Below are 25,937 nucleotides of genomic sequence, written 5' to 3' on the forward strand. Positions count from 1 at the left end.
GAGGGTAGTGCGAACGGCCCAGTACATCACTGGGGCCTAGCTTCCTTCCATTCAGGACCTCTATACCAGGCGGTGTCAGAGGAGGCCCTAAAAATTGTCAAAGACCCAGACAGTTCTCTCTGCTACCGCATGGCAAGCGGTACTGGAGCACCAAGTCTAGGTCCAAGAGGCTTCTAAACAGCTTCTACCCCAAGCCATAAGACTCCTGAACATCTGGGCAAATGGCTACCCAGACTATTTGCAGTGCCCCCCCCCCCCCCCTCTTTACACCACTACTTCTCGCTGTTGTCATCTACGCATAGTCACTTTAATAACACTACCTACATGTACATATTACCTTAACTAACCAGTACCCCCACACATGGACTCTATCAGTACCCCCCTGTATAGTTTCGCTATTGTTATTTTACTGCTGCTCTTTAATTACTTGTTACTTTTATTCTTAACCTTATTTTTTTTGAAACTGCATTGTTGGTTTAGGGCTCGTAAGTAAGCATTTCATTGTAAGGCCTGTTGTATTCGGCACATGACTAATATAATTTGATTTGATGCTACAGCAGTCCTACCAACTTCATCTCAAAATATGTATCCTGGAACTGCATGATCAAGTCATGCTCCCTTAGGATTTTCCATTCATAAAGTGTCATATCCAGACATTTACATTTGAAAGCTTTTTGATGCAGTGGATCAACCAGTTAAAAGGAAGCTTAAACACACACACACACACACACACACACACACACACCACACAATGTCCTTCCCCAGGTTTCTTGACACACACACAAAAACACATTAAAGTCATAAAACTATATTTATAAATAAAAACACATTTCTCAATAAAAGAGTAGTGAGAGTTGGTAAGAAAACCTTTTTTCTCTCCACTGTACATTATCGCAAGACAGAGACACAAATATACCTCTGATTAACAGACAAATGTACTTTAACAATGAGTCTAAACTGGAAGCTCATGTTAAGTGTTGAAAAAGAAACTACATGTATCTGCAACCAGCTATGATAAACACAAGAGAACAGAAAGGGCATCAAGTCTCTTGTACTACATTTTCATAGTCAAACAAAGTCATACAAATAAAAGTCCATTTAAGATTAGTGTTAATTTTCTATTTCTTTCACTTTGCAAACATAAATCGGTTGTTAAGGGACCATTTTAGGTGAAAGAATGTATGTAGGGAGGGAGGAAGCTTTTTTAAACTTTGTCTCTGATGGACTGGGGTTGGGGGGGACAGAGGACGTGCAGATAAGGAGAGGAAAGACAGAAAACAACAAATTAAAAACATCCATGTAGAAAAGCGCCGAGTCATCGTCAGCTGTTTCCCCGGCCTCCCTCCAGGTCACGACCCAAACACAACTCGCCTCACAGGGAGGAAACTGACGGGGGGATTCTTCACTGAAGAAAGTAGAGCAGAAGAGCAAGAGGACATTTCCAGCAGGGTTGGGCTCAATTACATTTTAATTCCGCCAATTCAAAAAGGAAATGGAATTGACCCCAACAATGATTTCCTAGAGACCTCCTCCTCCTGTCTGTCCCTCTCAGCACTAAACAAAACAATTCGTATCCACCATTTTGTGGTGTGCCTATGACATGACCTGCATCACATGACATCGACAAAGAACTCGCCAGAGTTACCAACGGCTATACGCAAGGACTGGCGGGAGCCGGTGAGCTCTGGGGCAGCGTTGGCCAGCTCTCGGCCTGGGGGTGCTCCAGGGGCAGCTGTGGCCAGGTGGAGGGGCTGAGGGGGCAGGCCTGGGGGGGCATAGACCAAGCCGGGGCCGTAGGACAGTGAGTGGGCGCTTCGATGGCTGTAGGAACTGCGGGTGCTGCGCTCGCTAGGGGCCACAGAGCGCTCACTTGGGGCCCGGTGGCTCCTGATCTCTGACTCGCTGCCACTACCACCCGACTTGTTGGAGCCCCCGGCGCCGCCTCTGCCCTCGGGCTTACTGCAGTTGGAGCCGCTGCTGCCTGGAGTCAGGGGAGGAAAACAAACAAAGTGTGTGAACATCCAACTATTTGTCCTTCATACATGACTGCAAATGTTTTATATGATTGACCGTGTGTATGTTCTGGCTTTGCTGCGTGCATGACTTGACAAATTAATTTATCTATTAGAGCAACACTCCTGAATCATCTTAAAATCTCCTTGAGGTTTTTCGATATCATTTATTTACGCTGTGAACACAAGTCAGGCCTGGCAGTGCTGATTCATGCCGGGGCCAACACATATCATTGATATTGACTGGCCAATAAGTTCAAATGCGCCAGATAAATAGCTCAATAGCTTTTAAATCAACAGGAAATATTGTTACGATTGTATTATGATGCAGTTTAATAATTTTTTTTACAATGTGTGTTAACTCAAAGTGTTGCATTGTCCTAGGCTGTAGTGTTGGTTAACTGAAACTAGTTCCCCATCTCTCTTTGTCTGGGTTTGACTGAATTCTGCTGGTGAGACCCAGCTTTCCTCACCGTCGCTGTGCTGGCTGCCAGCGCTGCCTGCCCCTACTCCCGGGAAGCCCTGGGGCAGGTCGGGTTGGGGCTGGGGGTTGTAGGGGTGGGCGATGGGGAACTGGTAGGGTAGGGCCATGGGCCAGGGGGCCGCCCCAGGGTGGGGCAGAGGGGGCAGGGTGTCCTGGTCCGACGCCCCTCCACTGGAGCCGTCGTGGTCTTGCAGAGACAAGTGGGCCATGTCTGAGAGAGAGACAGAGAGAGGTCAAGAACATAAATGTTGTAGTTTCGGACTAGGGGTTGTTTTCAAACTAGGAAATATGAGGATCTACTGAAAACACTCACTGCCACAGAGGTCTCCGAAGATGTAGTAACACTGCTCGGAGAAGGTGATCTTGTTGACGGTGTGGCGGATATAGCCGGCCTTGAGCAGGTTACTTGCGTACTTCCTGGCTTCCCTGCGGTCCGAGAAGCCCTCCACGTGATGGAAGAGCCAGTCCACGACATCTGAGCCTGGGAAGACACACACAATGAGTCTCGACACAAACATACACATTCAAAGGCAATTAACCTTAAAAAAATTAAGTAAGAACACAGGGAATTTAGAAAGACATCTAGACTAAATGAGAAAGTGAAAAACTGGAGAACAGGAAGACAGACAGAGGGGTAGATAGAGAGAGAGGTAGAGGAAAAGAGTGAGCGTACCTATAAAGGCATTGGCGATGGTGATCTTTAGCCACATCCTGTCTCGCACCTCCAGGCCCGACTCCGGGGAAGCCATGGCCTTGGCAACGGTTGCCATGTCGCTGTGGATGGACAAGTGGAAATCGTCGAAGCCTGTGAGGAGCAAATGGGAGGTGTGGGTTACTGGGTTTAGCCAGGGTAGTTACCATGGCTTACAGGCTTAGAATGGGACAATGGGACTCTTTAGTTAGGATGCAGGTTTTCCCCAGTATGACAGTTGATTTCCTTTCAAAGATTAGTAGAGCATAAAAGGCATCCCATTAGGATCTCGTTCACATATTAGACTGTTGATTGCTTCATGACGCAATAAAAACAAGGAGGTATTTTAGAGTGTTTCCATGAGTTTTGATGGAACCCAGGTGTATGTGTGACTCACGCTCAGTCTCAGGGATGGAGCTGCTGATGGAGGAGCTGGTGGAGGTGACCGTGGTCATCGAGGGGCTTATGCCATAGGCAGGGTACACCCCCGTCATCGCTGCAGTGTGGGACACCCACGCAGCAGGGTCAATGGGCCGGATCGGCTCACCTGGTGGGAGAAAAAGGGGGTTAGAGGGATATAGTACACAGATATCACAAAACCATTCATAAAACCACCACAAATATTCACAAACATAAACATATTTTGAGTTGTGTGTTGCATGAGGAAGACACAGCAGGAGAATACTCACTTCTAGGCAGAGCAAAGCAGCTCCGGGGGTTGGGGTCCCAGCACTTAGCCACAGTCAGAGTGATGGGACTGTAAACAGAGTTCACACACACACTTAACACAGAGCTGGCTGTGCACACAACACACATATAGAGTGGGGCAAAAAAATATTTAGTCAGCCACCAATTGTGCAAGTTCTCCCACTTAAAAAGATGAGGCCTGTAATCATCATCATAGGTACACTTCAACTATGACAGACAAAATTAGAAACAAAATCAAAATCAAAACAAATAAACTTTTTACAGACCGAATACAATACCAAAGAAAGTGAAAGTATAAAATACAACATTCTTTCTATGTCCTAAGACTGTGCTTACAACTTGTGTGTGTTTGTAAATGTGCTTGTGAAAGAACACAGGTGTGTGTGTGTGAGAGAATCACCCTGGCTTGTGTACGATGTCCCTCAGCACTCGAACCGCATCGTCGTTGTTCATATTCTCAAAGTTGATGTCGTTCACCTGTTAGGAGTGAGGAGACAATGTCTGATCTGGTTCGTACGCATTAGGTTTCACCGTAGGAAATTGTAGCAAAACAAGCATTTCTTATTGAACATATTCAGGTAGTTCCACCCTGTTTCAGTCCATTTAATGCATCATGAACTCAACCCTGAATACAACTACTTGATCACCCTGCTCCAATGTTGAATGGGGGCCACACAATTCTGGAGTCACAGACACACCTGCAGCAGCATGTCTCCGGGCTCAATGCGTCCGTCTGCAGCCACAGCCCCTCCTTTCATGATGGAGCCGATGTAGATGCCTCCGTCTCCCCTCTCATTGCTTTGCCCCACGATGCTGATGCCCAGGAAGTTATACTTCTCTACAAGATAGAAAGACAGGCACATTGAGACAGTGTAGGATTTCTACTTCATATTTGTAGTTAATTAGTTAATAATCCAGTTTGTCAAAAAACGCTTTGAGAACTACGAACAGAGAGGACTATCCAAAGTTTTATTACAATTTATCAGGAAAAGTGAGAAACACAGCAACAGAAATACTTACCCATGTTCAGTGTAACAGTGATGATGTTCAGAGACATGGTGGAGTCTGTGATGCTGCTGAAGGATGAAGACTACAAAGAAGGAGCGGGAGACAAAGAAGCGTGACGAAAGACGTAAGGTAATTTACATATCAAAATACTGTGTGCGTGTCCGCCCATCTCACCCTTTCCATGTTGGACGTTTTGGGTTTCCGCCGGCGCCGGCGGTGTCGCCTCATCAGGCGAGAGGAGCTCTGCTCTGTGGAACTGCTGAAGCTGGGAGGAGAAAGCCCAAAAGGGTCACAGTATACATAAGGCAAAGGTTCCCACTGGAAGGAGGCAAGAAAGTGGAGGTTAGACAAACGTTGCATGACGGTTTGGTGGAGGGCCTCACCGGCTGGTGGCGTCGTCGTCCTCAGAGTCGAAGCAGCTGGTGGACTCCAGCTCACTGCTCATGAAGGACGAGCAGCTGTCATATTGGCTCAGCTCAGCCGCTCGGCCCACTCGCGAGTAACCGTTCCTCCCACCTGCAGGGGGCGACACGGCACTCAGCGAAAGGCCTCACGCTATAGGCCCAGGCCCTAGGAACGTCATGTAGTTTGGATAACTATAAAGCTGGATCGCTTAAAATGTTAGTAATAGCTTCCCACTGCCCCTTGATAGGTGCATAATCCACCAAGCTTATCCAAAAACTGTCATTTGTCACATCATCCACTAGGAAGTGGACAGTAGAGTTAAGAGAGTATGTCAAAGAGGAGTGGAAGAGAGATGCTGAGTGAGTGACTAAAGAGAGGAGTGGAGGGGACAGACTGCTCTCAGACCAGGCTGGTGAGTGGGTTTCCGGCGCGGTCGCTCCCTCTCTCTCCTCTGGGACACCATTGAGCCCGTCTCAGTCTCGTTGTCCAACGAGTCTCGTCCACCTGTGGCCTTCCCACTGCAGTGCGACATGGCAAAACGGATGGAGAAAGGGATGAGGGAGGGGAGAGAAATTGAGAGCGGGTCAGAGGGGGAGAGAGAAAAGAGTGGCGTGTCACAAAAGTAATAATTTCCATTGAGCAAAAAGTTGTGCTCACGGTTTTTAGGCAGATAAAGCACAAAAACATTATTTGTAAATTCACCCTGTCAATCTACACCAACTTCAGAGCTGGTTTGATAGAGCACAGAATAATTTAGGAAATGACAAACACCATAAACTTGGTTGTTATGGCAGGCTTAAGTAAACATTGGCAAAAAATATATTTGTGGCCAGTAAGCACGTTACTATCCACAGTTTATGTGAGTAAAGTCATACCGTATTTTAAAGAAAAATCACAACAGCTATGATGTAAACAGGAAGTGAAAATGTAGGTGGAAACACCTTTATGCACAAATATTGATACCATCATATCAAAGTAGACTTGGGAGTCAAGCGATTATATGGTGTTCTTTCATTGTGTCTGGAAGCTAGTAGGTTTTGCAGTTAGCATTGGGCCAGTAACCGCGAGTGTTCTAAACCTCACAATGTCCACCTCGGTCACTCTGACCGCACCAAGAACGAAACGCTGTGAATTTATGAATGGGCCCAGAGTGCACTCTGACACTTTAGGGTGATTTTACAAACACACCCTAAGACATATACAGAGTCTTGGAGAGAGACAAAAACACACTTATTCACAAGCACACATACAACTTCTCTTACACACACACAACCCAAAAAATAACAGTCAAATAGATGTGTCATGACTGTACTGTGATGATCCAGATGGGTCAGATCAGCTTTGCATTGGGTGACTTCAACCAAACCCTCTCTCACCTACAGAGGGGGGAGGAGGGAACTGGTGGTGGGGGGTTGAAAGCTCATACCCTGCTGTAAATCAAGGATTAGAACTTTCAGCTGTCTCCCTCTCCAAATTCACACAGGAGTGTACCTTTGTTTCACAGAGGTTTTCTTGACAAAACTCTAAAACATCCTAGAGTAAATACTGGAACAACATCTCTAACATAGAACGTGGGGGATGGTCAGAGGCAATCTTAAGAATAATAATAATGTCATTTTGGTTGTCATTTTGTGACATCATTAAATATTGTTATAAAGCAAATACTGTAACTTGGAAAGTCTACATACTACATGTACAAAGTGTCCATCCTCTACATTGTGTATGAAATAGGACAAACAGAGTGTTTTTGTTAAGAGAGGGATGTGATCTTAGAAACTATAAGAGGAAATTATTTCTATAACTTTGTACAAGTGAGTAGTCACCACCTCTTGAGTGAGAATTAACATGAGACCAGAGGCGTTGAGCTGCAGCACACCTTCCAAAGTGGTTCGAACTCTGAAATCTCAACAAGGTAGTCACCTCCCGGACAATCACTGGTATGGCTGATTAGCTATCCTAAGTATCTAGAAAAGTGAACTTATGTGGGAGCATTCTACTACTCTTCTCAAATCACCGTATTCTATTACTCTCATCACCAATGGGAACCATCGACACGGCTGGCTAGCCTATCTTTCTCCATCTCCTTTGTAACAAGCCGCCATATTGAGTCAGTCCACTAGGGACCCGTTTCTAATGTATTAAGTGTATATGTTTTTCCTGTAGTTAGCTAGTAAATTAATAATTAAACTAACTTGTGTATTACTGAATCATAAGGCTGGGTTTTTTGCAGATGCAGGAGGGTACGACTGTTCAGAATGATGATATGATACGAGGTTATGATTAATCCGTTGACTGTTTATGGAGGTGATAGCTAAAGACCTTTAGAGTATAATTTGGGACATGGTAACTTTCGAGGTGCCCAAACTCCTAATGAGTTAATTGTTACATGATTACTTTTTAAAAAATCAGGTAACAAATAAACATAGTTGATTAGATAAATAACAGTCATCAGATTAATGAAAGTAAAGTCACAACAGTACATTGCGCATACATCTGAACAGGCACACACACACACACACAACTAACTGGTAGGATGGTGGTCTGGAGTCCCCGATGCCCCCTGTCCTCTCCAGGGGGGGTGGCGGCAGCTCCAACAAACTCTCAACCACCGAGCCCCCGTCTGAGTGAGCACCGTCCCCTGACACCAGCTGAGGACAGAGAGACCAACGATGAGACCCCAACAATCATGCACCCTCAAATTATTTGCATTCACTATACAGCTATTTTTAGAAATGCGTTTTACAGCAAACCAGGCCTGTAGCCCCAAAGACCAAGCAGAGGCGACAAACAGACATACACTGGAAAATAACTACTAATAATTTATAGACTGAAAATTGACTGCAAAAAGCTCAAACATATGTTTGACAATAATTTCAAACCTTGCTTACATTTGTATACAATCACATGGGAATACTTGGGAACAGATTTCTTAAATTAAAATCATTTGGAGCTGATTTCCTGGTGTTTGTATAGTCTTATGTCCAACAAGGGGGTCAGAAAACTTGGGGGGCCAAATTAACCCCCCCGGGGGGGGTGTCAGTTGGGGAACCTTACACTAGTTGTTAATGTCTCCAAAACTAATTTCTCAGTACACACACCATTTCCTTCTTAAACAAACCACCCTTTCACTCCTCACTTTCTTTTGCCACTCTCTGTGATTTAATCTTCTCATTAGGTGCAGTGAAGTTCTTTATTTGAGAGTGATGTCTATGATCCTGTGATTTCAGTTTGTCTTAATCAGAACTCAATTGAGAAAAAGAGGACAAGCAAGGAGGTGCAGAAAAACATCTCAGTCATGAAGACACACACTGGTCTGTGTGTACTGAGAATGTATGAGTTGGAGACAAACAACAAGTATGTATTTGGAAGACAGCTAAAAAGATTGACGAGAAGTAAAGAGAATGAGAAACAGCGCGTGTGTGTGTGTAATTAGGGCCGGGACGATACCAGTATTGCGATATTTTTTTCTATGGCAAAAATTAAAACACGAAGCAGATTAAACTCTTTGGTCTTTTAAATCCCCTGCTCTATGTATACTTAACAAAAATCTATAAACGCAACATTGAACAATTTCAACGATTTTACTGAGTTACAGCTCATAAGAAAATCAGTCAATTTAAATACACATTTTAGGCCCTAATCTATGGAATTTACATGACTGGGCAGGCATAGGTCCATCCATTTGGGAGCCAGGAACACACACTGGAGAGCCAGGCCCAGCCAATTAGAACGAGTTTCCTCAGTTTCATCAGCTGTACGAGTGGCTGGTCTCAGAATATCCCACAGGTGAAAATGTTGAGCGTCTTCACTGCAAGTAGATTGCATGTCTTAAAAATAAAACATTTTAATTATATTTTATTAAGAAGCCTGGTGTGAAGATCCTGGGTTGGCGTGGTTACATGTGGGCTGCGGTTGCGAGGCCAATTGGGCATAGTGACAAATTCTCTAAAGGAATGTTGGAGGCAGCTTATGGTAGAGAAATAAACATTCAATTTTCTGTCCAGCTATGGTGGACATTCCTGCAGTCAGCATGCCCATTGCACGCTCGCTCAAAATTGAGACATTGTGGCATTGTGTTGTGTGACGAAACTGCAATTTTAGAATGGCCTTTTACTGTCCCCAGCATAAGGTGCACCTGTGTAATGATCATGCTGTTTAATCAGCTTCTTGATATGCCATACCTGTCAGGTGCAAGGATTATCTTGGCAAAGAAGAAATGCTCACTAATAGGGATGTATACAAATGTGCGAACAAAATTTGAGAGAAATAAGCTTCCTGTGTGTATGGAAAATTTCTGGTATCTTTTATTTCAGCTCATGAAACCAACACTTTACAAGTTGAGCTTCTATTTTTGTTCAGTATATAATATTGTGTGCTATAGCTAGAAAAAATAAATAGATATGACCCTGGAGGACAACATAATGTTGTTTGTTTCCAACATTAGGGCTGTTTTCTTAAGTTAATTATGCTTTGTGTTGTTTCATTGCCACAATACTAATGAGTATCGCAATACTAGTATCGTCCCGGCCCTAGTAATAATGATATTATCAAACAAATGAGTGAGGCTCCTCCCCAGAGACAGAGTGATGTCCGGAGTCAATAGCAGCCACAACAGATGGGTGTCATTGACAAACACTTAAGACAAAGGTGGTGTGTGTGTGTGCTTACCCAAGATACCACACGACCATTAAAACAAGGGAGTTTGGCATTGTCATCAGATATCTCTTCTTTCACCACCCTGCGAGGAAAAGAGAGAACAACATTTACTCAACATGTGTACACAAATGCTGGTAAAGAATACACTGACACTAGGGTGAAACACTCCCAGTCAACAACAGGAAAACCAACAGTCTAAAACATTTATTTTAATAATAATAATTTGCTGCTTTAGGCCAAACCCACAAAAGACATTCTAATAATTCACCTCACGGTAGAAACATATGGGCCAAGATCTAAGTCTCAATTTGGTTAAATTACTGCGTTAGCTAGTTCAATTACTAAGCTTTGATTTTCAACAATGTGTGTGTCGTGTGCGAAACAAACCTGCAGTGCCAAATTCCAATTTAGCCTGGTGTCAATAGAGCACATTATTTAGCAGGCCGAACATACATACATAGTGCATTTGGAAACTATTCAGACCCCTCAACTTTTTGTTACGTTACAGCAATATTCTAAAATGGATCCAAAAAATAAACATCTCATAAATCTACACAAACACAATACCTCATAATGACAAAACAAAAACTGTTGAAGCACCTTTAGCAGCCTCGAGGCTTCTTGGGTATGACACTACAAGCTTGGCACAACCTGTATTTGGGGAGTTTCTCCCATTCTTCTCTGCAGATCCTCTCAAGCTCTGTCAGGTTAGATGGGGAGCGTCGCTGCACAGCTATTTTCAGGTCTCTCCAGAGATGCTCGATCGGGTTCAAGTCCGGGCTCTGGCTGGTCCACTCAAGGATATTCAGAGACTTGACCCGAAGCCACTCCTGCTTTCTCTTGGCTGTGTGCTTAGGGTAGAGACAACAGGTCGTTGTCCTGTTGGAAGGGGAACCTTTACCCCAGTCTGAGGTCGTGAGTGGAGCAGGATTTCATCAAGGATCTTTATGTACTTTGCTCCATTGATCTTTCCCTCGACCCGGTCTCCCATTTCGTGCCACTGAAAAACAACCCCACAGCATGCTACACAGTAGGGATGGTATTGGCCAGGTGATGAGAGGTGCTTGGCATTCAGGCCAAAGAGTTCAATCTTGGTTTCATCAGACCAGAAAATCTTGTTTATCATGGTCAGAGTCCTTTAGGTGTTTTAGGCGAATTCCAAGCGGGCTGTCATGTGCATTCTACTGAGGAGTGACTTCCGTCTGGCCACTCTACCATTAAGGCCTGATTGGTGGAGTGCTGCAGAGATGGGTGTCCTTCTGGAAGACTCTCCCATCTCCACAGAGGAACCCTGGAACTCTGTCAGAGTGGCCATTGGGGTCCTTCAACCCTTCAGAAATGTTTGGGTAACCTTCCCCATATTTGTGCACCAACACAATCCTGTCTTGGGGCTCTGTGGACAATTCCTTTGACCTCATGGCTTGGTTTTTGCTCTGACATGCACTGTCAACTGTGGGACCTTATATAGACAGGTGTGTGCTTTTCCAAATCATATTCAATCAATTTAAATTACCACAGGTGGACTCTCAATCAAGTTGTAGAAACATCTCAAGGATGATCAATAATCTTATAGCAAAGGGTCTGAATACTTATGTAAATAAGGTATTTATGTTTATATCATTTTTATTTTTTGGCAAACATGTCTAAAAACCTGTTTTGTATTTGTCATTATGGGTTATTGTGTGTAGATTGATGAGGACATTTTTTAGAATAAGGCTGTAGTGTAACAAAATGTGGAAAAGGTCAAGGGGTCTGAATACTTTCCCAATGCACTGCATCTCAGTGGTGCATTCAGTTCCATTGCAGACCGGTTTGAAATCAAATACATAACCTGTCCTGACCCTCAATCTGAATAGTTGGACTTCTACCAGGAGCTCAATCTAGCAAAGCCCTTTGGGAGTTCTCCACCGTCCGGATAGACAGTTAGACCTAAGCCATTCTCTATAAAACAGGCTATTGAGGTGTTTCACTTTTTTACATTTTACTCAACGAAAGTATTCAACACTGATGTTACCCATTTCTGACATGCACTGTATTTTGAAACATCCAAACGCTCTGAAGGAACACAAGATTTATCCAAATCACCTTACTTATAAGCTTAAGGCCATTTTCAGTGATTAATGGGACATGGAATAATTTCCTTTACCATTTCACACGCAAAGGTCTGGCTTGTAAACTTGCCAGTGAACAACAGCGCATTCCCGAGTAAGTGACCGACCGTAATGTCCAACCAACCAGTCTACTGCATCCCTTTTTTTTGACAACAACAGCAGGAGGAGAGAAGAGACCATTAACCTGGTCTGTTGGCCTTCTCCCTGATGTTAGCCACTTTACTGGCTATTAAACAACCGATAGGTAACTAGATAGCCCACCTCTCTCAATTATCCATACTTGAATCTTGTGCAATAGGAAAATTGACAATGTTGCCCAGTTTCATAAATAATTTGAACGTTAGTTAGCTCAAATATATAACGGTTACAATAGCTAGCTAACTAACGTTAAGTGTAATAATATTTTTTTGAAAGCGACGAATAACTTTAAAACAAAGGAATAACAAACTCAAGCCATGATTACCATGAAAACGTTGATTAGCTAACGTTAGCCAACCCGTTTTGACAAATTATAATTTAATTGTGAAAGAATAGTTAACGTTCCCGTAACAGACTGTTTAGATGCTAATAATGCTCACCCAAAATCGTCATCCATAGATTTGAAGAAGAACTTGTAGTTCGGTTTCTTCAGAACATTTTTGAAGTCTGCAAGTGTGACCCTGTCCGCGGGCACTGCCAATTTGACCAGGTAAGGTGTTTCCTGGTCGTCGAGGTGATATATGACTTTGGTCTCCCCCATTGTGGGCTGCTGGGGCGAGGCAGGCAGGGTACATCAAGCCGCGGTCCTGGAAGGCTCCCTTTCGGGCCTCGGCTCCCCGCGGTGCTGCGGTGATTCCCCCGGCTTTCTGGCCAGCCGGCTGGCTACCAGTTGTTATTTTGAATCCTTTTAACTCGCTACTGTAGCAACCTAACGTTAGCTAGTATTAGCTAGCTATTTAGAAGCACCTTGCTCCACAAATGTTCAGCCAGACGAAGACTTTTATGTACCCGGATATTATGTTACCAATTTGAAAGGGCGCAACCTACCAAATGTATCTACATTCCAATCTTGACTAAATGTGAATTTAGGCAGTCGTTGTTCACGCTAGCTGGCAGTTACTTTGTTGAATAAACACGAAGAATCCTTCCTCCTGAGTTCAGAATGCAGTCTACAACAAACAACCACCAACCCTAAAATAAACGTGCTCCCTCTACCGGAGAGGAGGAAAGAAAAATAATCGCAATGGTTTTTCAAGGAATAACCTTACTTCGGGATTTTGGCAATGAAACCCGTTTTCTACTTCCCCAGAGTCCATAAACGAATGTATAAATGTTTATGTCTCTGCAAGTTAGAGGTAGTTTCGCGAGTCAATGCTAAATTGTATGTAGCTACACCACAGAACAATGTCGAGACAGATATTTCACTGGATGTATAAATGTGTAGCATAAATTTGGAGGAAGCCCACTGGCCAGCAGTGGGGGAGGTGGAAAGAGATGGATTTTGGCCGATATTCTGAACATTTTATCATTGAGGAAACATTTGATCTCAAAACAGCTTTCTGTTCCCAAAACTATAATGTGTTATGAACAGAGTGGACTAAGTGTTGTAGACTTTACCCTTTGCAAATTACTTATAAAATCGCGTTGTTTAGGAGTGCAAAGGCGAATTTAGTTATTCCACACGCTCACTTCATAGAGGAGTTGTTCCCTAACGGAAATACGCAGATTATGCTAGAACGCGCCAATAGGATCTTGGGCTTGGCTCTTTTATTTAACTAGGAAAGTCAGTTAAGAACCAATTGTTATTTACAATGACAGCCTATCCTGGCCAAACCCTATGGGACTACCGTCCGACATTTCCTCATCTCCCACCGCTTCTAATGTGACTATCCCTGTTGCTTCTCCCTCTTTTTCCCCTGCCCCGCTACAAAGTTTCGGTCACTGAGAGAACAACACTAAAAGAGCACCTGATACTTGACCCCCAAAAAACATCTGGGTCTTTTTTTATTTCTTTTTTACTCCTTTCCCCCAATGTCCTGGTATCCAATTGGTAGTTACAGTATTGTCTCATCGCTGCAACTACCGTACGGACTCGGGAGAGGCGAAGGTCGAGAGCCGTGTGTCCTCTGAAACACAACCCAGCCAAGCCGCACCGCTTCTTGACACAATGCACACTTAACCCGGAAGCCAGACGCACCAATGTGTCGGAGGAAACACCGTACACCTGGCGACTGTGTCAGCGTGCACTGCGCCCGGCCGCCACAGGAGTCGCTAGTGCACGATGGGACAAGGACATCCCTGCTGGCCAAACCCTCCCCTAACCCGGACGATGCTGGTTGATGCTTATTTATTAAACCCTCTTAGGCCTCACTCCCTCCTATCTGAGATATCTACTGCAGCCCTCATCATCCACATACAACACCCGTTATGCCAGTCACATTCTGTTAAAGGTCCCCAAAGCACACACATCCCTGGGTCGCTCCTCTTTTTAGTTTGCTGCAGCTAGCGACTGGAACGAGCTGCAAACACTCCAACTGTACAGTTTTATCTCAATCTCTTCATTCAAAGACTCAATCATGGACGCTCTTACTGACAGTTGTTTTGTGATTTGCGTGATGTATTGTTGTCTCTACCTTCTTGCCCTTTGTGCTGTTGTCTGTGCCCAATAATGTTTGTACCATGTTTTGTGCTGCTACCATGTTGTGTTGCTACCATGCTATGTTGTTGTCTTAGGTCTCTTCTTTACGTAGTGTTGTCTCTCTTGTTGTGATGTGTGTTTTGTCCTATATTCATATTTTAAACTGTATTTTTACTCCCAGGCCCCGTCCCCGCCGGAGGCCTTTTGCCTTTTGGTAGGCCGTCACTGGTAATAAGAATTTGTTCTTAACTGACTTGCCTACTAGTTAAATAAAGGTTCAATTATTTTTTAAATCGGCAAGGACTAGGGAGTTTTTTGGGGGATAAAAATAAACAGAATATAGCTATAAGAACAGGCAAAATCCTGGAGGAAAACCTGGTTCAGTTTGCTTTCCAACAGACACAGACAATTCACCTTTCAGCAGGACAATAACCTAAAACACAAGGCCAAATATACACAGGAGTTGCTTACCAAGACGACATTGAATGTTCCTTAGTTTTGACTTAAATCGTCTTGAAAATATTTGGTAAGACATGAAAATGTCTGTATAACAATGATCAACAACCAACTTGACAGACCTTGAAGAATGCAAATATTGTGCAATCCAGGTGTGCAAAACTCTTAGTGCCCGATTCCGACAGAGGAATTACACCTTTCTTATGCACCCCTACACACTTCTCAGTATTTAGTATTGACTTACCTTATGAAGGTGTGTAATGGGCTTCGCAGGTGTGTTTCCCTTGCGTGTGCTGAATAAAATGTAATTCAACTGCTGAAAACCCTCCTTGCTGGCCAACAGAATTTGTCATGTTTATTACATTTATCTTAAGCCATCCCTTTAAATACAGTGTACCTTCAATTAGAATTTTGTTGACAGATTAGAATACATTGAGAGAATGGGTTCAGAAAATAGGCATCAATGAAAGAAAGCCATCCAGTTATATGCATATTCATCTCCGTGTTAATACCAACTGGTAAATTTTAAAAATAACAAGATTATTTTTGCACATTTTAGGGTTAGGAAAGTATATACACTGCTCAAAAAAATAAAGGGAATACTAAAATAACACATCCTAGTTCTGAATGAATGAAATATTCTTATTAAATACTTTTTTCTTTACATAGTTGAATGTGCAGACAACAAAATCACACAAAAATTATCAATGGAAATCAAATTTATCAACCCATGGAGGTCGGGACTTGGAGTCACACTCAAAATTAAAGTGGAAAACCACACTACAGTCTGATCCAACTTTGATGTTATGTCCTTAAAACAAGTCAAAATGAGGCTCAGTAGTGTGTGTAGCCTCCACGTGCCTGTATGACCTCCCTACAATGCCTGGGCATGCTCCTGATGAGATGGCGGATGGTCTACTGAGGGATCTCCTCCCAGACCTGGACTAAAGCATCCGCCAACTCCTGGACAGTCTGTGGTGCAACGTGGCGTTGGTGGATGGAGCGAGACATGATGTCCCAGATGTGCTCAATTGGATTCAGGTCTGGGGAACGGGCGGGTCAGTCCATAGCATCAATTCCTTCCTCTTGCAGGAACTGCTGACACACTCCAGCCACGAGGTCTAGCATGGTCTTGCATTAGGAGGAACCCAGGGCCAACCGCACCAGCATATGGTCTCACAAGGGGTCTAAGGATCTCATCTCGGTACCTAATGGCAGTCAGGCTACCTCTGGCGAGCACATGGAGGGCTGTGCGGCCCCCCAAAGAAATGCCACCCCACACCATGACTGACCCACCGCCAAACCGGTCATGCTAGAGGATGTTGCAGGCAGCAGAACGTTCTCCATGGCGTCTCCAGACTCTGTCACGTCTGTCACGTGCTCAGTGTGAACCTGCTTTCATCTGTGAAGAGTACAGGGCGCCACCATTGGCAAATTTGCCAATCTTGGTGTTCTCAGGCAAATATCAAACGTCCTGCACGGTGTTGGGCTGTAAGCACAAACCCCACCTGTGGACGTCGGGCCCTCATACCACCCTCATGGAGTCTGTTTCTGACCGTTTGAGCAGACACATGCACATTTGTGGCCTGCTGGAGGTCATTTTGCAGGGCTCTGGCAGTGCTCCTCCTGCTCCTCCTTGCACAAAGGCGGAGGTAGCGGTCCTGCTGCTAGGTTATTGCCCTCCTACGGTCTCCTCCACGTCTCCTGATGTACTGGCCTGTCTCCTGGTAGCGCCTCCATGCTCTGGACACTACGCTGACAGACACAGCAAACCTTCTTGCCACAGCTCGCATTGATGTGCCATCCTGGATGAGCTGCACTACCTGAGCCACTTGTGTGGGTTGTAGACTCCGTCTCATGCTACCACTAGAGTGAAAGCACCGCCAGCATTCAAAAGTGACCAAAACATCAGCCAGGAAGCATAGGAACTGAGAAGTGGTCTGTGGTCACCCCCTGCAGAACCACTCCTTTATTGGGGGTGTCTTGCTAATTGCCTATAATTTCCACCTGTTGTCTATTCCATTTGCACAACAGCATGTGAAATTTATTGTCAATCAGTGTTGCTTCCTAAGTGGACAGTTTGATTTCACAGAAGTGTGATTGACTTGGAGTTACATTGTGTTGTTTAAGTGTGAGCAGTGTATATGAATCATTAAAAAAAATGTATGCACAAAAATACAGATTAATCAAAAAGACTGTGGTTTAATTCATACTGAAACTTGCCACATTGTTATTTAACCCACGGTGATGTTGGAAGATTAGTGTACATAGAATTATAATAGGGAGAATAATGTACAATAGTAGTCTATACCCTCTATTGCCTGCACTAACCCTGGAACTGTGGGATGACACAGTCAAGTGTTGTGCCATGGGCCAGGATGAAACTGTACCGGCTTGGTCTGCGCTCTGCTCCATAAATAATACGTATGATTTTTCTGTTATAAACTGTTACTAATGATCCTCAGCAACAACCACATGGCCGTGACAGCATTTACAGAGGAAATTAAGCAAGTTAGGCTATACCAACTGAAGGGAACTAACAGTAAATTGGCAGTTAAATGTGTTATTAGGCCTACTGACAGTCGATACTGATAGTGGCTAATATTTAACACGATCGAAATAGGAAACAGAGAAAGCTGGGGTAGCATATAATTAAGACATTCAAGAGTGCCCATTGCTGTAAGTTAAAAGGCCATACAATTTAAATTCTGCGTAATGCCACAGCATTTCATAAAGTTCACTGTGGGAAAGTTGATATGCTTCAGTTTGCTGCCATATTACTGGTTTCACATCGGTCTCCACCGATTACAATATAAAATAGATCTAAAACACGTCATTTATATTTACAATTCCTTTATCCAAACAGATGACTCATTAACCTAATTCTTATCGTTATAAATTACAGTATATGGAGAATGCTGTCATTTCTATCGGAAAAATAAAGTTGATGCTTTTTCCACTTGAAACCGGCAGATTTGCTCAACATGGTTTCTTCTTGCTTAAAGGTGTTGGAATTATGAGGGAATTAAGTCAATGTCAGAATACGGCGTATCTATTGACACCTCCGCCACACCTTCATTTATTTGATCTCCACCAAGAACGAATAGCAAGTGAATAGCGTGCTATTCTCGTGCTTAAATTCAAGGTAGGAATACGCATAGAGAAAAGTGCATAAAAATTGAATAACATTCCATTTACGCGCCCATAACTCAGGTAGGAATCAGGGCCTTTGAGACTTAACCAGAAAGACTCACAGGTGTAACTGCTGCCAGAGGGGATTCTAACATGTATTGATTCAGGGGTGTGAATACATAAATGAGATATTTCTGTACTTAATTTTCAATTAATTTGCAAATATTTCGAAAAACATGTTTTCACTGTGCCATTATAGGTTAGTGTGTAGATGGATAAGAATTTTTTTTTTTTAATCAATTTTGAATTCAGACAAAATGTGGAATAAGTGAAGGGGTATGAATAGTTTCTGAAGGCACTGTATATACCAACTTTGCACACAGGCTTGGGGCAATATTAATCTAATACTTTTTTCTATTACGTCCCCATGAACTTGCTAAATATTGCCAAGTTGAACAATACTCTTCTATTACCTATTTCAGAAAGCTTGTAGTCCAGGGAAAAAACATATTTGCATCAGTCTGCTCATCGTCTTTAATCACATTCCATATTTTGAAGCAGTTTCTGGCAAGACTAACTCTGCAAAATAATCATTGCACAAATGACACTTCATGTGTACAGTACATCTGTGAGAGATTTTAAGAGTGCTGGGATCATTCATGGGCACAAATATTAATAGAATAAACTAAAATAATAAAACAATACAAATAATAAGCCTAACCATAATAATAATCATTTCCATAATCATCATCCCACTTGAGACCACTGGTATTATCAGGGGAACTGAAAAGTTGTGCCAGAGACATTCTATTGAGCCCTATGCCATCCTCAGAACCGGAAGCAGTTCCTGTCTTCTATCATACAGAGCAGCGCCTGACAGGACTCAGTGCCAGTTGGTCTTGCACAGACAACAGTTCTTCCTGCCCACGGTTTCTCTTTGAGAGATGTCAATAGTGGTTTGATCATTAGTGCGCACAGGATAGCAAAATAGTTTTACTTCCTGTTGTTCCTCAAGCCAAAATGGCATTTAATGAAACTCTGGGCCTGTTTTTGAGACTTGAACTCTATTTTTTTCCCCCCATATTCCATCCAAGGATGGGTAGGGTATGGGTTGTACTTTATATGCCTCTTGAAAACTTCTGCTACGAGATCCTTTTTATTCATGTGCCATACTCTGAAGCAGTTTCTGTCTGGTATCATACAGAGTGCTACCTGACAGGACTCACACTGCCAGTTGGTCTGGCTTTCCTTGCACAGACAACATTTCTTCCTGCCGCTAGATTTTCTTTGAGAGGAGTCAACAGTGGTAGGATCAATTATGGGTACAGGGTAGCATGGTCGCTTCACTTCCACCAATTCCTTCTCTTCTTCTGGTTGTTCTTCTTCCTCCTCCTCCTCCTCTGAAGACTCTTCTTCAGCCTCCTCCTGCTTACCAATGTCAGCAAGCTGCAGGCACAGCTGCTCCCTGAACTGCTTGTGGGTCATGGGCTTTTTCTTCTTCATCTGGGCCATGTCCTTCTGCAGGAGGAAGCTGTTCACCACAGCAATGTCTATAAAGTGGAAGAAGAAGGTCTTGTACCACTTCATGGTTTTGTGGGCCACACTGTAGCATTTGATAAGGGAATCAGACAGGTCCACACCCCCCATATACTTGTTGTACGGCTTGATTGCCTCTGGGACGGGTATGCACTGTGTTGTCCAGGATCCATTTTTGCTCTGTTTCCTGATTTTGACCTGCTCCCCTGCGAATGCCTTATGAATGGTGGTACACATGGTGACTGGTTGTGCGCCCATCCACTTGGTGAAGAGCAGCTCCCCATCACGGAGCCAGCGGATGGTTCCCTTCTCTGCTCGAGCAGGCATGCGGTTCTCTCGGATGCCCACACGGATTTCACGTATGGTTCCGCATGCTCCCAATTTCTTTTTGTACAGGTCACGGAAGAAAGTTGTGCTGGTGAAGAAGTTATCAACATAAATGTGGTATCCTGTGCCCAAGTAAGGCACCTTCAACAGGTTCATGGCAACATCATAGCTCTCCCCTTTGCCTGAAGCAGATGGGTTTTTGGTCATAAAGACATTGAAGTCGCAGGTGTAGCCATTTCTTGAATCTGCTAAAACATACAGCTTGAATCCATACCTGTAGGACTTGGATTTAATGTATTGTTTGAGGCTGTGACGGGCCTTGGAGTGCACCATGCGCTCATCAATGGAAAGGTTCTGGAATGGGTGGTAGAAGGCCCTGCATGCTGCCAATATCTGGTCTTTTAGAGGTTTGATTCTCATGAGCCGATCATAGTCCACAGTCCCCTTCTTCTTGTCGTTTTCCTCATCCTCTGCTGGGTCACTCATGTGCAGTGAATAGGTGATTGCCCGAAATCTTGTCATAGTCATGACTGTACAACAAAAAGGAAGGCAATATATTCTGTTTCTATTCCAGTAGTCTGATACAGTGTGTACATTCAGCAGACCCATATAGATTACAATGCTGAGGTATTTGTACATTTCCTCCACAGATACAGGTTTCCATGGTTCTTTGATTCCATGTTCTTGTCTTCTCTTGGCATTCTTGTTGGTGTTTGAGCAGAGTGTATCAACAACAGCATTACTGAAGAAGAGCTGGAAGAGCTCTAGAACAGTGTAGTTCTTTGAAGTGTCTAGCTGGGGTCCAGGAGTCCTAGCTGGTTCGAAAGGTAACCATTTATGCTCTTGGTCTGGTTCATCCTCAGTCCTCCACTTCCTCTTTGACCCACTGAAAAGAGGTGTGGCTGCATGAGCTCTGTTTTTGGATTTGGCAGGGCTGGGTGTCCAGGGGGGAGAGGATGGAGGCCTGGCCTTCCTTTGCGGTGCTGCTTTGGGGCTAGAGGTGAGTTTTGTTCTTTTTGAAGCCCTGCTCTCGATTACTTCTGTATCAGGGGGAAGGTCTTCTCCATCTTCCTCACTTGACTCTGAAGCTTCGATCTTAGGGCGAGAGGAGATGCCCCTTACCCTGAGCCGTGTCCTAATTGGAGGGGAGTCATCTCCCCCTCTAGTCTCTGTAACTTCTGTCCCATCTGGAGGGTATTCATCCTCCACTACAGTCTCTGTAACTTCTGTCCCATCTTTAGGGTATTCACCCTCCACTATAGTTTCTGTAACTTCTGTTCCATTGGGAGGGGATTCTTCCCCCTCCATAGCCTCTGAAGGTTCTGTCAGATAAGGAAGGTCTTCATTCTCATCTCTGAAAAACAATTAATAAAATAGAATATCTTTTAGGTGGTGCCATACATATAAACAGCATCATTGTGACAATCTGGTTTCTATCAACTTACTTAGAGAAAGGTTGGGTTTGTTGATAAAATTAAATATTTATGCAAATAATACTGAATGGAGAGCTTGACAGTCCATAAGGCCAATATGATAGATTTTCTAACCCGTTTAATATTGTTTGTTTACAAATACATTTTATACAGTTTAACTAAGCCCATGAGACATTAGTGTTATTTTTCAAGAATCAATAGGTATACACTACCGGTCAAAAGTTGTAGAACACCTACTCAAGGGTTTTTCTTTATTGTTTACATTGTAAAATAATAGTGAATACATCAAAACTATGAAATAACACATATGGAATCATGCAGTAACCAAAAAAAAAGTGTTAAACAAATATTTTAGATTCTTCAAAGTAGCCACCCTTTGTCTTGATGACAGCTTTGCACTCTCTTGACATTCTCTCAACCAGCTTCACCTGGAATGCTTTTCCAAAGGTCTTGGAGTTCCCACATATGCTGAGCACTTGTTGGCTGCTTATCCTTCACTCTGCGGTCCAACTCATCCCAAACCAACTCAATTTGGTTGAAGTCAGAGGATTGTGGAGGCCAGGTCATCTGATGCAGCACTCCATCAATCTCCTTCTTGGTATTAATAGCCCCTACATAGCCTGTAGGTGTGTTGGGTCATTGTCCTGTTGAAAAACAAACCAGATGGGATGGCGTATTACTGCAGAATACTGTGGTAGCCGTGCTGGGTTAAGTGTGCCTTGAATTCTAAATAAATCACAGACTGTGTCACCAGTAAAGCAACCCCACACCATAACACCTCCTCTATGCTTTACGGTGGGAAATACACATGCAGAGATCATCCGTTCACCCACCCCGCGTCTCACAAAAACACGGCAGTTGGAACCAAAAACCTCCAATTTGGACTCTAGACCAAAGGGCAAATTTCCACCGGTCTAATGTCCATTGCTCTGGTTTCTTGGCCCAAGCAAGTCATTTCTTATGATTGGTGTCCTTTGGTAGTGGTTTCTTTGCAGAAATTCGACCATGAAGGCCTGATTCATGCAGTCTCCTCTGAACAGTTGATGTTGAGATGTGTCTGTTACTTGAACTCTGAAGCATTTATTTGGGCTGCAATCTGAGGTAAAGTTAATTGGCGATTTCTGAGGCTGGTAACTCTAATGAACTGGTAACTCTGCATCTTCCTTTCCTGTGGCGGTCCTCATGAGAGCCAGTTTCATCATAGCACTTGATAGTTTTTGAGACTGCACTTTCAAAGTTCTTGAAATGTTCCATATTGACTGACCTTCATGTCTTAAAGTAATGATGGACTGTCATTTCTCTTTGCTTATTTATGCTGTTCTTTCCATAATATGGACTTGGTCTTTTACCAAATAGGGCAATATTCTGTATACCACCCCTACCATGTCACAACACAACTGATTGGCTCAAACACATTAAGGAAAGAAATTCCACAAATGTACTTTTAACAAGGCACACCTGTTAATTGAAATGTATTCCTGGTGACTACCTCATGAAGTTGGTTGAGAGAATGCCAAGAGTGTGCAAAGCTGTCATCAAGGCAAAGGGTGGCTTGTTGAAGTATCTAAAATATATTTTGATTTGTTTTAACACTTTTTGGTTACCATGTGTTATTTCATAGTTTTGACATCTTCACTATTATTCCACAATGTAGAAAAAAATAAAGAACAACCCTTGAATTAGTGGGTGTTCTAAAACTTTTGACTTTAAAACTTTATAATTAACAAACTATAAATATCACACTGGGTGTGGTAATTTCAATAAATAAAAATGCAAATGACTCAATATCAAAATGTGTAAAATGGGTGTTAGAACGTTAAAGATATTTAAGCAAACAATACTGAGTGGATGCTTAAATTAAAATGCTATCCACTCTGAATAATGTAATAGTTCAACTCACAGGTCCAAAAGTCGATCCAACTCCTCTTCAAAGATGGAATCTAGAAATGAATCGTTGCTGCCACATGCCTGAAATTCTCCATCAGAATTCATTTTTCCTGCTTCCTTTCCATTATCATCTTGAACAACGCTGCTGTTCTCAGGTTGCATTGCCTTCTTCCTGGAAATGAATTCAGACAAAAACAATGGAAATTAATTCACACAATTTAAGTGGGAGCCCAAGACTGGAGCACAGAGAAAACAATTGATCATATGATGCATGTTCTCAACTCATTAACTGTGTGTGCCAGGTTTCTAAATGCCAGTAAATTGATCAACATCAAATGTGGAGAAGGGGAGCAAAGACTGGAGTCATACCAGATTTGTAGCTTGCAGCAATAGGAGTCAAGGTGCAGACAAAAATCACAAGAAAGTCAAGAAATATAGGTGTGACTCTTTCTCACAGGACCACCCTATGAAGGTTAAATGTAATGTATTTAATCAGCAAGGTATATTAAAATAGATCCATCTGCAAATAGGTCCATCTTGGCTGTTTGTCCACTGGTTCTGCCTGAAGCCAAAACACATGATCGCAGCCATAACGTCATTCTACCAAACCCATATGGTTCCACAGCAGCACTTAGGCCTTTCAGTTATATATGCTTAATATTTACGTGTCTAACAGGTTACATAACCCAAATTCTTACTAGATATGCACCTCCGTTATTACCTCTCTCTTCCGCCGCTGCTCAACACAGAGTTCGCACAACAACGCAAACAAAAACAACATATAGCACATACACGCCAGCTAACAATTCTACTTCTTCTTTTTTGGTATTTTGACTGTCAGCAAACAGATGTAATAAGTACATGCCGCCACCTACTGTATTGCCTATGTATCAGCCTACTATTCGGAGGTATGAATTCATAGAGTACAGCAGTATGAGTCACAACACCCATAAAACCTAGCGGTCAAACAAGGAAATTGTTCCAATGAGGACTATGTTTTTTTTTTTTATTTTAATAATTATTATTATTATTTTTTTTTTAATTAACAACAAATCAATACATAAAGCACATGAGGGAACACAAGCATACATAGATTACAAATAATAGACAATCGAGCTAGGGGGTACAATATCACATTACAATTACACAAGGACCTTAAGGGACATGCATATACTTACAATTCTAACAGCTTTTTGTTAGTAGAGCATTTAACCGTCTTAAAATACAGTTCAATTTCTTTTTGTAGGGTACGAAAATGTGGTTTTCTGTTTGTAAATTTACATTTGTGTATATGAAATTTGGCCAAAAGAATAATGAAATTAATTACATAAAAATTATTCCGCTTATTTCTATTGTATGTAAAGAATCCAAACAGTACATCTCTCCACAATAGTGTAAAATCTTCATAAATGTGTTCAATTATAAACCTACTGATGTCTTGCCACAGTTTTCTTACATGCATACAATGCCAAAAAAGATGCACAACTGTTTCTGGGTGGTCATTACAAAAGGAGCAATTTGAGTTGATGTTTTCCTTAAACTTCTTCATATAGTGGTTGGCAGGATAATATTTATGAATAATTTTAAAGGAAATTTCCTTAATTTTGTTAACAAGTAGGTATGTTTGTGGCAACATCCAAACTTTTTTCCAACAGATATTATCAATAAATCCATTCCAATAAGGCATGACATAAGGTATAGATACAACATCCTGCTGAAACAAGGATCGTATCGCTCTGTTGTTGAATGGACCAAAAGAGAAACAAATCTTTCCTACTAATGAGTCAACAGGGTCAATAGAAGGTAGGCTCTGAGGGTCAGGTCTTGACATGTTCCTGAATAACATAGCAACACCTGAGGGAATGGCATCTAAAACAATTGCAAAATCTTTAGGTGTTACAGGGACCTTGTAAAGTGATAAGAATTCTTTATAACTGAGTAAAAAACCCTCTGCATTTACCAGTTGGCTCACCAATAGGATATTATTTCTGAACCAATATTCTAAAAACAGAGAGGTATTTTTATACAATATATCCCGATTATTCCATATATAATATCTGTGTGGAGAAAAATTGTGTTTATAAATTAAGGACCATGACAAGAAAACCTGCCGATGAAAAGCAGAAAGTTTCACTGGAACTTTGTCAATATCCAATGAGGACTATGTTTTGTGCAGACTTACCCTGGCGTGACGTTTTGATAACCAACTAAATCTCTCTAGGACAAGGTGATTTTTATCAGTATATTCGCCTGAATTTACCCCGACAAAAATGAAACGCTAGTTAGGCTATCATAAAGAACTACAAATGCCATGATGATCTGGACGAGACTGATGACTCGAGACAAAGGTAAGAATCTCTGGATTAACTATCTAATGTTAGCTACATTTTGTAATTAATAAATTAGCTACATTTCTTTAAATTGGCAATTCTGTGAACTGCCTTGTGCACGTTTTAAATTGACACTATCTGTTA

At 42.6% G+C, this 25,937-nt stretch overlaps 2 protein-coding genes across 8 annotated transcripts; both read right to left on the reverse strand.

The window, feature by feature from the left end:
- Positions 1–792: 792 nt before the first annotated feature.
- Positions 793–14,249, reverse strand: LOC109871753 (segment polarity protein dishevelled homolog DVL-3-like). Its single transcript, XM_020462735.2, has 15 exons — positions 12,654–14,249; positions 9,977–10,046; positions 7,835–7,956; positions 5,714–5,826; positions 5,287–5,419; positions 5,078–5,168; positions 4,916–4,985; positions 4,594–4,733; positions 4,296–4,372; positions 3,877–3,944; positions 3,585–3,734; positions 3,170–3,301; positions 2,810–2,977; positions 2,486–2,707; positions 793–1,981 (listed from the first exon to the last, which is right to left on the reverse strand). Exons 1-15 carry the CDS (start codon positions 12,812–12,814, stop codon positions 1,611–1,613), a joined length of 2,088 nt encoding a protein of 695 aa, XP_020318324.1. The 5' UTR covers positions 12,815–14,249; the 3' UTR covers positions 793–1,610.
- A 4,547-nt stretch (positions 14,250–18,796) lies between these two features.
- Positions 18,797–25,937, reverse strand: LOC109872064 (piggyBac transposable element-derived protein 4). 7 transcript variants are annotated; one of them, XM_031807126.1, is made up of 5 exons: positions 24,185–24,342; positions 23,833–23,927; positions 23,477–23,635; positions 22,005–22,220; positions 18,797–21,497 (listed from the first exon to the last, which is right to left on the reverse strand). In XM_031807126.1, exon 5 carries the CDS (start codon positions 21,449–21,451, stop codon positions 19,274–19,276), a length of 2,178 nt encoding a protein of 725 aa, XP_031662986.1. In that variant the 5' UTR covers positions 21,452–21,497; positions 22,005–22,220; positions 23,477–23,635; positions 23,833–23,927; positions 24,185–24,342; the 3' UTR covers positions 18,797–19,273. The 7 variants fall into 7 exon arrangements, with proteins under 7 accessions (XP_031662986.1, XP_031662984.1, XP_031662980.1 ...); XM_031807124.1 differs by lacking the exon at positions 22,005–22,220 and having other exon boundaries at positions 24,185–24,431; XM_031807120.1 differs by lacking the exon at positions 22,005–22,220 and having other exon boundaries at positions 23,833–23,843; positions 24,185–24,345.

Source organism: Oncorhynchus kisutch, linkage group LG27 (genome assembly GCF_002021735.2).
Source record: "Oncorhynchus kisutch isolate 150728-3 linkage group LG27, Okis_V2, whole genome shotgun sequence".
Taxonomy (NCBI): Eukaryota; Metazoa; Chordata; class Actinopteri; order Salmoniformes; family Salmonidae; genus Oncorhynchus; species Oncorhynchus kisutch.